This window comes from Crinia signifera, chromosome 7 (assembly GCF_055691185.1).
Source record: "Crinia signifera chromosome 7, ASM5569118v1, whole genome shotgun sequence".
Classification (NCBI taxonomy): domain Eukaryota; kingdom Metazoa; phylum Chordata; class Amphibia; order Anura; family Myobatrachidae; genus Crinia; species Crinia signifera.
This window is the reverse complement of record NC_139223.1, coordinates 180,325-193,579: the sequence shown is the minus strand read 5'-3', so window position 1 is coordinate 193,579 and position 13,255 is coordinate 180,325. Positions and strand designations below refer to the sequence as shown.

Genomic DNA, 13,255 nt, shown 5'->3' with positions numbered 1-13,255 from the left:
TGTTGGTTCTGTAGTGTCCTGTGTCTGTATAGTGTGTAATAGATGTATTATGGTCAGGACATGTTGGGGTGTAGCGTCCTATGTCTGTATAGGGTGTAATAGATGTATTATGGCCGGCGGTCAGGACATGTTTGGGGTGTAGCGTCCTATGTCTGTATAGGGTGTAATAGATGTATTATGGCCAGCGGTCAGGACATGTTGGGTTGTAGTGTCCTATGTCTGTATAGGGTGTAATAGATGTATTATGGCCAGTGGTCAGGTCATGTTGGGGGTGTAGTGTCCTGTGTCTGTATAGGATGTAATAGATGTATTATGGCCGGCGGTCAGGACATGTTGTGGTGTAGTGTCCTATGTCTGTATAGGGTGTAATAGATGTATTATGGCCAGTGGTCAGGTCATGTTGGGGGTGTAGTGTCCTGTGTCTGTATAGGATGTAATAGATGTATTATGGCCGGCGGTCAGGACATGTTGTGGTGTAGTGTCCTATGTCTGTATACGGTGTAATAGATGTATTATGGCTGGTGGTCAGGACATGTTGGGGTGTAGTGTCCTATGTCTGTATAGGGTGTAATAGATGTATTATGGTCATGGTCAGAGGTCAGGACATGTTGGGGTGTAGTGTCCTATGTCTGTATAGGGTGTAATAGATGTATTATGGCCGGCGGTCAGGACATGTTGGGGTGTAGTGTCCTATGTCTGTATAGGGTGTAATAGATGTATTATGGCCAGCGGTCAGGACATGTTGGGGTGTAGTGTCCTATGTCTGTATAAGGTGTAATAGATGTATTATGGCCAGAGGTCAGGACATGTTGGGGTGTAGTGTCTTATGTCTGTATAGGGTGTAATAGATGTATTATGGCCAGCGGTCAGGACATGTTGGGGTGTAGTGTCCTATGTCTGTATAGGGTGTAATAGATGTATTATGGTCATGGTCAGAGGTCAGGACATGTTGGGGTGTAGTGTCCTATGTCTGTATAGGGTGTAATAGATGTATTATGGTCAGTGGTCAGGACATGTTGGGGTGTAGTGTCCTATGTCTGTATGGGGTGTAATAGGTGTATTATGGTCAGAGGTCAGGACATGTTGGGGTGTAGTGCCCTATGTCTGTATAGGGTGTAATAGATGTATTATGGTCATGGTCAGAGGTCAGGACATGTTGGGGTGTAGTGTCCTATGTCTGTATAGGGTGTAATAGATGTATTATGGTCAGTGGTCAGGACATGTTGGGGGTGTAGTGTCCTATGTCTGTATAGGGTGTAATAGATGTATTATGGCCAGCGGTCAGGACATGTTGGGTTGTAGTGTCCTATGTCTGTATAGGGTGTAATAGATGTATTATGGCCAGTGGTCAGGTCATGTTGGGGGTGTAGTGTCCTGTGTCTGTATAGGATGTAATAGATGTATTATGGCCGGCGGTCAGGACATGTTGTGGTGTAGTGTCCTATGTCTGTATACGGTGTAATAGATGTATTATGGCTGGTGGTCAGGACATGTTGGGGTGTAGTGTCCTATGTCTGTATAGGGTGTAATAGATGTATTATGGTCAGTGGTCAGGACATGTTGGGGTGTAGTGTCCTATGTCTGTATAGGGTGTAATAGATGTATTATGGTCAGCGGTCAGGACATGTTGGGGTGTAGTGTCCTATGTCTGTATAGGGTGTAATAGATGTATTATGGGCAGCGGTCAGGACATGTTGGTGTGTAGTGTCCTATGTCTGTATAGGGTGTAATAGATGTATTATGGCCAGTGGTCAGGACATGTTGGGGTGTAGTGTCCTATGTCTGTATAGGGTGTAATAGATGTATTATGGCCGGTGGTCAGGACATGTTGGGGTGTAGTGTCCTATGTCTGTATAAGGTGTAATAGATGTATTATGGTCGGTGGTCAGGACATGTTGGGGTGTAGTGTCCTATGTCTGTATAAGGTGTAATAGATGTATTATGGTCAGCGGTCAGGACATGTTGGGGTGTAGTGTCCTATGTCTGTATAGGGTGTAATAGATGTATTATGGCCTGTGGTCAGGACATGTTGGGGTGTAGTGTCCTATGTCTGTATAGGGTGTAATAGATGTATTATGGCCAGCGGTCAGGACATGTTGGGGTGTAGTGTCCTATGTCTGTATAGGGTATAATAGATGTATTATGACCAGCGGTCAGGACATGTTGGGTTGTTGTGTCCTATCTCTGTACAGGGTGTAATAGATGTATTATGGCCAGTGGTCAGGACATGTTGGGGTGTAGTGTCCTATGTCTGTATAGGGTGTAATAGATGTATTATGGCCAGCGGTCAGGACATGTTGGGGTGTAGTGTCCTATGTCTGTATATGGTGTAATAGATGTATTATGGCCGGCGGTCAGGACATGTTGGGGTGTAGTGTCCTATGTCTGTATAGGGTGTAATATATGTAATATGGCCAGTGGTCAGGACATGTTGGGGTGTAGTGTCCTATGTCTGTATAGGGTGTAATAGATGTATTATGGGCAGCGGTCAGGACATGTTGGGGTGCAGTGTCCTATGTCTGTATAGGGTGTAATAGATGTATTATGGCTGGTGGTCAGGACATGTTGGGGTGTAGTGTCCTATGTCTGTAGAGGGTGTAATAGATGTATTATGGCCAGTGATCAGGACATGTTGGGGTGTAGTGTCCTATGTCTGTATAAGGTGTAATAGATGTATTATGGCCGGTGGTCAGGACATGTTGGGGTGTAGTGTCCTATGTCTGTATAGGGTGTAATAGCTGTATTATGGCCAGTGGTCAGGACATGTTGGGGTGCAGTGTCCTATGTCTGTATAGGGTGTAATAGATGTATTATGGCCGGCGGTCAGGACATGTTGGGGTGTAGTGTCCTATGTCTGTATAGGGTGTAATAGATGTATTATGGCCGGTGGTCAGGACATGTTGGGGTGTAGTGTCCTATGTCTGTATAGGGTGTAATAGATGTATTATGGCCAGTGGTCAGGACATGTTGGGGGTGTAGTGTCCTATGTCTGTATAGGGTGTAATAGATGTATTATGGCCAGTGGTCAGGACATGTTGGGGTGCAGTGTCCTATGTCTGTATAGGGTGTAATAGATGTATTATGGTCAGCGGTCAGGACATGTTGGGGTGTAGTGTCCTATGTCTGTATATGGTGTAATAGATGTATTATGGCCAGTGGTCAGGACATGTTGGGGTGCAGTGTCCTATGTCTGTATAGGGTGTAATAGATGTATTATGGTCAGCGGTCAGGACATGTTGGGGTGTAGTGTCCTATGTCTGTATATGGTGTAATAGATGTATTATGGCCAGTGGTTAGGACATGTTGGGGGGTGTAGTGTCCTATGTCTGTATAGGGTGTAATAGATGTATTATGGCCAGCGGTCAGGACATGTTGGGGTGCAGTGTCCTATGTCTGTATAGGGTGTAATAGATGTATTATGGCCGGTGATCAGGACATGTTGGGGTGTAGTGTCCTATGTCTGTATAGGGTGTAATAGATGTATTATGGCCAGTGGTCAGGACATGTTGGGGTGCAGTGTCCTATGTCTGTATAGGGTGTAATAGATGTATTATGGCCAGTGGTCAGGACATGTTGGGGTGCAGTGTCATATGTCTGTATAGGGTGTAATAGATGTATTATGGTCAGTGGTCAGGACATGTTGGGGTGTAGTGTCTTATGTCTGTATAAGGTGTAATAGATGTATTATGGCCAGTGGTTAGGACATGTTGGGGGGTGTAGTGTCCTATGTCTGTATAGGGTGTAATAGATGTATTATGGCCAGCGGTCAGGACATGTTGGGGTGCAGTGTCCTATGTCTGTATAGGGTGTAATAGATGTATTATGGCCGGTGATCAGGACATGTTGGGGTGTAGTGTCCTATGTCTGTATAGGGTGTAATAGATGTATTATGGCCAGTGGTCAGGACATGTTGGGGTGCAGTGTCATATGTCTGTATAGGGTGTAATAGCTGTAGAGTGGGAAATGGATAGAAAATGGCTATGCCCATTGACTTTCTTTGCATTATCTGATCAGTCTTCATGGTGTCGTGTAGTGTTGAAGTTGTGAATGTGACCTCTCTGATCTACATGTTGATGGTCTCTGCATCTGTCTTCCAGATTGTGGCTGCTGTCGGAGGGTTATACCGGCAGTTTGGATGAGCTGCCGCCAGAGTTGTTTCTGAACAAAGAGAAGCCTGAAAACGTGTCTGCTAACAATGCATCTGTTGTGTCACCTTTGTCAAAAGACGCCAAAGAAAGTGATCGGTCAGGACTAAAGCCAAACCCACACGTGTCCCAAGCCTCTCATCAGGTCTGCTTGTCTCCATCTTTTTCCCAGCTGTGTACATCTCCCATGCAGGAGATATTGGGATCTCCATGGCCTGTGGGGCCCCGCTCTTCTCCACCATCTGAAGTTTGGAGTCCAGAGTATCCTATTCTCCTTCTGTTGTCCCGTTTCTCACAGCTGTCAGATTGTAGCTATTATTTGGTGTCCCATCCGGTGTTGAGCGGCCTGTTGACATACATCCTCTATCACCCACATCCTTCAAAACGTGCTGCTCGCCTCCTGCATCGTCTGACCTGTGACCCATCATGCCTGGAGGCCTTTATTCGGACAGGCGCTATTTGCACTCTTAGAGCTAGACTGTTCTTGTGTGACCTACCAAACGATGGGCAGCAAAGGAAGGCCACACACCGCAAACCAGCCAAAGATCTCGGTAAGCAGTGAGGGTTGCTGGTGGGATATTTGAGGGCCCATGACTGTCCATGTGTTCTAGATCTCTTTGATTGTGCACATGCATTACTAGCTGACCGTTCTGGTTTATAGTAGCTGCTTATGCAGGCTATTTCTACTGCTAGAGAAAGGAGACAAACCAAAAACCAAAGCTTTCTCTCTATATAAAATACAGGGTAGCGGGATCTTGCCAGTATTAAGTGTATCCGAGCTTTTGCAATATCATACTTCCCAACATGACCCTCTACAGGAGGGACACATTGCTCTGTTTCTGGACCTCTTCCTTAATTAATAATTGCCATCACCTGTGGTGACACCTTTCTAATCAATTAACCTATGTAAAACAGGTGATGGCAATCATATATTATGAGGGAAGTCCAGAAACAGAGCAATGTGTCCCTCCTGGAGAGGGTCATGTTGGGAGGTATGCAATATTGCTAAATATTCAGAGTGAAATTTTTATTATGAAAATATCTACATGTAAGATGAGGAATTCTAAACATAACATACATGTAGGATAAGGAATTCTAAACTTAACATATATGTAGGTTGTGGAAACATAACATACATGTAAGATGAGCAAATCTGCGGGTCTTTGGCCAGGACCTGCAGATCTACTTGTCTGCGGTCTCCGCTTTCCTCATTGTAGGCTCCTGTTAATGGAAAATAGCCCACACAAAATGTCTGCCCCCTTATAGCAGACCATTTTTGACGATGCTAGAGGAGGCGGCGGTGGCGACCTTTGCAGGCGGGACGGTAACGTCACCAGCGCGCTCGTGTAATGCACCCCTGGGACCAGAGATGCCCCTGAAGACGTTCCTGAAGCCCGCCAGGGGACGTGGTGAAGTATGTAAAAAAGGGGGGAGGGGGGCAAACAAAAAACACTGAGATATTTTAAAAAACACTGTTTTTGGAATAGTTTGGTGTTTGGATACACCGTTACGGGATACTCAACCTGTATATTATATTGGGCTGGGCAAGATGCAGGCAGCCAATGTAAGCACTGATAAAGCAGAACAGCACGGAACGCAGTCTAGCAGCTGTATAGTATATAATGGAAGTCTGCGACATGTATACAATGAGGTTGAGTTTTTTTGTTTTTTTATTATTATTTTCAATTTTTTTGCAACAATACTACAACCAGACAGAAAAGAAAATAACAAAGCATATGTAGACTTATTGAACATCTACAGTATGCAGCAGCTGGACGCTATTATTGTACATGGTTTGTGACGGAGCAAATATGACCGACAGAACGTTACGCCTATGATAGGGTATTAGTATTGCGGTTACGTGTACCGTAGGTCAATGAAAAGCAGGATTATATAAATACATCATACGCATAGCGTGGTATCGAGCTCCAATCTGCAGTAACACCAAAGAATAATGACATAAATAAAATACCATAGTAAAGCAATAGAGTCTACCCAATTATCAAGAATATGAAAGTAAATATAACAAAAAAAGGGAAATAAATTAAACAAAACTGTCTAAAGCAAACCTCCCCATTCCAAAACCTCCACCCTGTATAACCTACCCCCAACTCAGGCATACCTGGATCCCAAAACATCTTACCCTTATCCCACTATCTAAACCAGGCATGTCCAACCTGCGGCCCTTCAGATGTGCTAAAACTACACATCCCAGCATGCATTGCCATCATTCTAGCATTCCCTAATAGGCAAATTGTGGCAAGGCATTCTGGGATGTGTAGTTTCAGCACATCTGGAGGGCCGCAGGTTGGACATGCCTGATCTAAACTAACTAAATTAACCCCTGCCACCCACCCAGAAGAAAAGGGGGCAAAAGACTAATGGCCTAAGCTGGGTGGACCTTATCTCTCCCACAACCGACCGTTCTATAAAACCCTGGTGTACAATAGTAGGTATCGTGTGTGTATATAGGAGTGTCCAAATTCTTAGACGGCATAAACAGTATAATGGTATATACAAGGAAAGAAACAAGACCGTTATGAGGATCCTGCTGAAATAAACCTGTTATCAATCATCCTACGTGTAGATCTCCCCCCTCAGAGGGATCGCATGGCCATCCTACACGTAGATCTCCCCCCTCAGAGGGATCGCATGGCCATCCTACGTGTAGATCTCCCCCCTCAGAGGGATCGCATGGCACGTGGCTGACAGAGCTTGGCACGTGGCTGACAGAACCAAGACCTACTCTTCCATAGTAACCATAGAAGCTAGCACATATGGGACTTGGCGATGTCCTAAAAATACACCACTCAGCACATTATAAAAGTAAAAAACAGCATATGGAGAAAATAGCGCAAGTGTAAAAGAATGATCCAAAGCCGGGTGTGAGAGGCATCAGTATGATTAGAATCAATCATCCGGCCAAAACGCCAGTTCCTGAAATGACAGAAATGAACAAATGACAGCCCAGTTCATCTGGAAATAACCAGGAGAGCAGCCAGGATCTATTGTCCAATATTGTAAGCACCAGGTATCAACGAGATCCCAGTGAAGAATACATTCCGGGTGTGATCCGGCATAGGCTCAGCCCTCTCAGTCTCCTGGATACGCTGTGCGATAGTAGTTATATAGCTTATCTGTAGCATTAGCCAAGTGACAAGTCCACTGGCACGGCAGCACTTATATTGAGAAGCCTTTGCGTCGAGGCGTATATAGCCTGAAGGATCTCAGTGACATCCATAGTTCCAGGGAAATTACAGGTGATAGAAAAAGCAAACCAGTCACTGTAAGGAGGCACAAAGGAAAATGGACACCGCCAATCACTCGCCAAATGTACCAGTACAATATACTGTATATGCCCAGCCAAAGTTAGCAGAGCCAGGAGACCGCAATTGTACAGTTCAACTCTGAGTATATGGCCAGCTTATCAGGGGAGCATATGCAGCAGTTCGGATCCTGGGGCTTACCAGTGAGAATAACCGCAGGTATCAGGATCCAAGTAGCAAGTAGCAGGCCCCATATTTTTGAGCCAGGCAGGTCTAGAATGTATCACGGGGCATATACAAGCAGGAGGACAACAAGGAAGCCAGTGGAGATGTTCCTATTCAGGACTCCTCTCCCAAAATGGTGGCGGCACCCACTCAGCAGCAGGATCGCACCATTCAGAATACAGCAGAGACAGCCACTGTGCCCGCCTCACCACCCCCTGACTCTCCCTAGGTCTCCGGCGGCAGCCCCGCTACAAGCCCAGAACAGGATAAAAGCTGCATGTAAAAAACTGCTACACGGCGCAACAAGCAAAATGGCACCGGCGGGTCAGCAAACAGGCAGGTTAGGGCGAACACCTCCAGGTTGGTGAAGGGGATGTCAGGTGGCACAGGCTACCCCTTGAGTAGGGCTGATACAGGATATTTGATCAGGATAGAAGCGGGAGAGCTGGTGTACACGTCCTACACCATAATACTCCCAATGACGGTGAATATTAGCAGCGCTCTCCTGTATAAAGTCTCTATGTCTGAGTGTTCCCCTTTGTCTCTCCCTGCAGGCCGCATGCTGCTGCGCAATCTCCGTATTCAGGCTGAATCTCCCTTTGGAGTGGGAGTTGTGACCCACATGCTGGTGTCTGGGCCACAGAGTGACAGACAACAGTGCGCCCTCTGCCTGCCATTTCTATACAGGTGGATATACAGCAACTTCTTCAATCAATCGCTAGCTGTCCAAACATGATGTAACCCAACTCTCCCAATGCCCCTCTACTACTCCTTCACCCCCACTACACTTGTTGTACACCTCTCTGCTACACCATCACCCCCCGCTATACTTCTCGTACACCTCTCTCCTACACCATCACCCCCCGCTATACTTCCTGTGCACCTCCCTCCTACATCACTCTTCACTACACTTCTCGCACACCTAGCTGCTACACCGTCACTCCACTACACTTCTCGTTCACCTCTGCTACACCATCACCCCCAGTATACTTCCTGTGCACCTCCCTACTACACCATCACTCTTCACTACACTTCTCGTACACCTAGCTGCTACACCGTCACCCCCACTACACTTCTCGTTCACCTCTGCTACACCATCACCCCCAGTATACTTCCTGTGCACCTCCCTACTACACCATCACTCTTCACTACACTTCTCGTACACCTAGCTGCTACACCGTCACTCCACTACACTTCTCGTTCACCTCTGCTACACCATCACCCCCAGTATACTTCCTGTGCACCTCCCTACTACATCACTCTTCACTACACTTCTCGTACACCTAGCTGCTACACCGTCACCCCACTACACTTCTCGTTCACCTCTGCTACACCATCACCCCCAGCATACTTCCTGTGCACCTCCCTACTACACCATCACTCTTCACTACACTTCTCGTACACCTCGCTGCTACACCGTCACCCCACTACACTTCTCGTTCACCTCTGCTACACCATCACCCCCAGTATACTTCCTGTGCACCTCCCTACTACACCATCACCCCCACTACACTTCCTGTGCACCTCCCTACTACACCGTCACACCACTACACTTCTCGTACACCACCCTACTACACCATCACCCCCGCTATACTTCCTGTGCACCTCCCTACTACACCATCACTCTTCACTACACTTCTCATACACCTCACTGCTACACCATCACCCCTACTATACTTCTCGTACACCTCTCTCCTACACCATCACCTCCGCTTTACTTCCTGTGCACCTCCCTACTACACCATCACTCTTCACTACACTTCTCGTATACCTCTCTGCTTCACCATCACCCCCAATATAATTCCTGTGCACCTCTCTGCTACACCATCACCCCACTATAGTTCCGGTGCATCTCCCTACTACACATCAATCTTCACTACACTTCTCGTATACCTCTCTGCTTCGCCATCACCCCCACTATAATTCCTGTGCACCTCTCTGCTACACCATCACCCCCCGCTATACTTCCTGTGCACCTCCCTTATACACCATCACTCCATTACACTTCTCGTACACCTCACTTCTACACCATCACCCCCGCTATACTTCTCGTACACCTCTCTGCTACACCATTACCCCCGCTATACTTCCTGTGCACCTCCCTACTACACCATCAGTCTTCACTACACTTCTCGTACACCTCTCTACTACACCATCACCCCACTATACTTCCTGTGTACCTCATTGCTACACCATCACTTCTCAATACACTTTCCATACACCTCTACTACTCCATCACTCCTTACTATACTTCCTGTGCACCTCCTTACTACACCATCACTCTTCACTACACTTCTCGTACACCATCACCCATCACTACACTTCTCGTACACCTCTTTGCTACACCATTCCCCATCACTACTCTTCCTGTACACCTCTGACACACTATCTCTCCGCACTCTACACCTCCCTCCTACACCCTCTCTTCCCACTATACTGTACTGTACATCCAATGTCAGAATAATGGGAGACATGTAGGTCGAGGGGCCATACTGATGTGGAATTGGGGGACATGTAGGGTGAGGGGCCGTACTGATGGGGAATGGGGGAAATGTAGGGTGAGGAGCTGTCCCAATGGGGAATGGGGGACATGGAGCGTGAGGGGCTGTAATGTTGGGGAATGGGGGCATGTAGCGTGAGTGACTGTTCTGATAGGGGACATGTAGGGTGAGGGGCCATAATGATGGGAAATGATAGGGCTGTACTGATAGGGGACATTATAGGGCGAGGGGCCATGATGATGGGGGACATATAGGGCGAGGGGCCGTACTGATGGGGAATGGAGGAATGATGGGGGACATGTAGGGCAAGGGACCGTACTGATGGGGAATAGGGGACATGTAGGGTGAGCGGCTATACTGATGGGGAATGGAGGAATGCATGTAGGGCAAGGGACCATACTGATGGGGAATGGGGGACATGTAGGGTGAGTGGCTGTACTGATGGGGAATGGAGGAATGATGGGGGACATGTAGGGCAAGGGACCGTACTGATGGGGAATAGGGGACATGTAGGGTGAGCGGCCATACTGATGGGGAATGGAGGAATGCATGTAGGGCAAGGGACCATACTGATGGGGAATGGGGGACATGTAGGGTGAGTGGCTGTACTGATGGGGAATGGAGGAATGATGGGGGACATGTAGGGCAAGGGACCGTACTGATGGGGAATAGGGGACATGTAGGGTGAGCGGCCATACTGATGGGGAATGGAGGAATGCATGTAGGGTGAGGGGCCATACTGATGGGGAATGGGGGACATGTAGGGTGAGCGGCTGTACTGATGGGGAATGGGGGAATGATGGGGGACATGTAGGGCAAGGGACCGTACTGATTTGGAATGGGGGACATGTAGGGTGAGGGACTGTACTGATTGGGAATGGGGGACATGTAGGGTGAGGGGCTGTACTGATGGGGAATGGAGGAATGATGGGGGACATGTAGGGCAAGGGACCGTACTGATTGGGAATGGGGGACATGTAGGGTGAGGGACCGTACTGATTGGGAATGGGGGACATGTAGGGTGAGGGGCTGTACTGATGGGGAATGGAGGAATGATGGGGGACATGTAGGGTGAGGGACCGTCCTGATTGGGAATGGGGGACATGTAGGGTGAGGGGCCATACTGATGGGGAATAGGGGACATGTAGGGTGAGCGGCTGTACTGATGGGGAATGGAGGAATGATGGGGGACATGTAGGGCAAGGGACCGTACTGATTGGGAATGGGGGACATGTAGGGTGAGGGGCCATACTGATAGGGAATGGAGGAATGCATGTAGGGTGAGGGGCCATACTGATGGGGAATGGGGAAATGATGGGGGACATGTAGGGCGAGGGGCTGTACTGATGGGGGACATGCAGGGCCAGAGGCCGTACTGATGGGGATTGATCGGGGACATGTAGGCGGAGCGGCTGTACTGATGGGGAATGGAGGAATGATTGGGGACATGTAGGGCGAGGGGCCGTACTGATGGGGAATGGGGGACATGTAGGGCGAGGGGCTGTACTGATGGGGAATGGAGGAATGATGGGGGACATGTAGGGCAAGGGACCGTACTGATGGGGAATGGGGGACATGTAGGGCGAGGGGCCATACTGATGGGGAATGGGGGACATGTAGGGTGAGGAGCTGTACTGATGGGGAATGGAGGAATGATGGGGGACATGTAGGGCGAGGGGCCGTACTGATGGGGAATGGGGGACATGTAGGGTGAGGGGCCATACTGATGGGGAATGGGGAAATGATGGGGGACATGTAGGGCAAGGGGCCGTACTGATGGGGGACATGCAGGGCCAGAGGCCGTACTGATGGGGATTGATCGGGGACATGTAGGCGGAGCGGCTGTACTGATGAGGTTGTTTACGATAAGTATTAACAGTGTTCTTGTGTCTTGTAGGAAACACTCTCCCCACCGCCAAAATCTGTTGGATGGAGCCCTACGCTTAGTTTTGGATACACTGGTAGTTTCCATGGATCAAGATTATATCTTCCATGTATCAGAATGTCTGTCCTCTATAGTAAGCCCTCACACTGTACCTGCCCCTGCGCCTCTATTTGTCTCCCAGAAGTGCTTATACCAGGAGCTGCTTTCTCAGGGCCAGGGGGATTTGGTGTTTGTCTTAGATGGAGGAGATCATCTAGAGGGTAATAGAGAGGTGGTTTCTACAGGTTGTGAAGTATTCCAGGCGATGCTTCAAGGTGGTTATGCTGAATCTCAACAAAACAAGGTGCATATTGGTGAAGTCCCCTCCTGCGCCTTCTTACCACTGCTTCACTATCTTCATGGCTGCTCCCAAGAGTCTTTGTGTCCTACGTTACAAAAGCTGCAAAATATTCTGCCAGGCCAAGAGCTGGTTCAGTCTCCATTGGCATATACTTTGGCTGCAGCTGGCAGATTCCTTTTGCCAGGCCTTCAAACTGTATTAGAAAATGCAGTGCGAGACTTTCTTCTGAGCTTGGAGAACCTACCTTCTGTATATAACTTTGCAGAGATTCATGAGAGTGCCCAGCTTAGAAGAGATTGTTGCTTTTACCTACTGAAAAGACCACATCAACCTCAAAAAAGGTCAAACGCCCTCTTTCAGTTGTGTGAGAGATCTCAGGATAAGCAGAGGTTGTCCCAGCACCTGGAGGACATTGTTTATGAGAGAAGCTGAACTCCTTCTTTCCATCACATTGTCTTTATCAGTAGCTATCAAGGAGGAAGCCTTTACGCAGTGCCTTTATAAATGTCCTCCCTTACAGAAAGAAGAGCAGTCACCATACGTCTCGCCCCTCTACATGACAATTCCAGCCTATAGATATCTAAGCTCTTTTCCATACATCATTATGTTCAATGCTTCTTCCAGTTCTGCTGAATGTAGCCCATATTGGGAGGAAATAAACCATGTACCATATGCTGCTTCTGTGCCTGTTCTCGTCTCTATTCTTACAAAGCCAACCCCAGCTTACTTTTATATAAAGAGTTAAACAACAAATAATAAAGCAGCGCTATATACACTGTGGAATTGTTTGAATATTAAAAAAAGATTATATTATTTATTTCATTAGCCTACATAGACAATATATATATATATATATATATATATATATATATATATATATATATATATATATA

General features: G+C 47.5%; 1 protein-coding gene across 1 annotated transcript in view; it reads left to right on the top strand.

The window, feature by feature from the left end:
• ARMC5 (armadillo repeat containing 5) overlaps positions 1-13,043 on the top strand; it is a 77,542-nt gene extending 64,499 nt beyond the window's left edge. The window contains exons 5-7 of the mRNA XM_083152179.1: positions 4,098-4,696; positions 8,191-8,323; positions 12,035-13,043. Coding sequence (XP_083008305.1) covers positions 4,098-4,696; positions 8,191-8,323; positions 12,035-12,794 — 1,492 coding nt within the window. The 3' untranslated portion in view covers positions 12,795-13,043. The remainder of the gene's footprint in view (positions 1-4,097; positions 4,697-8,190; positions 8,324-12,034) is intronic.
• Positions 13,044-13,255: the final 212 nt, after the last annotated feature.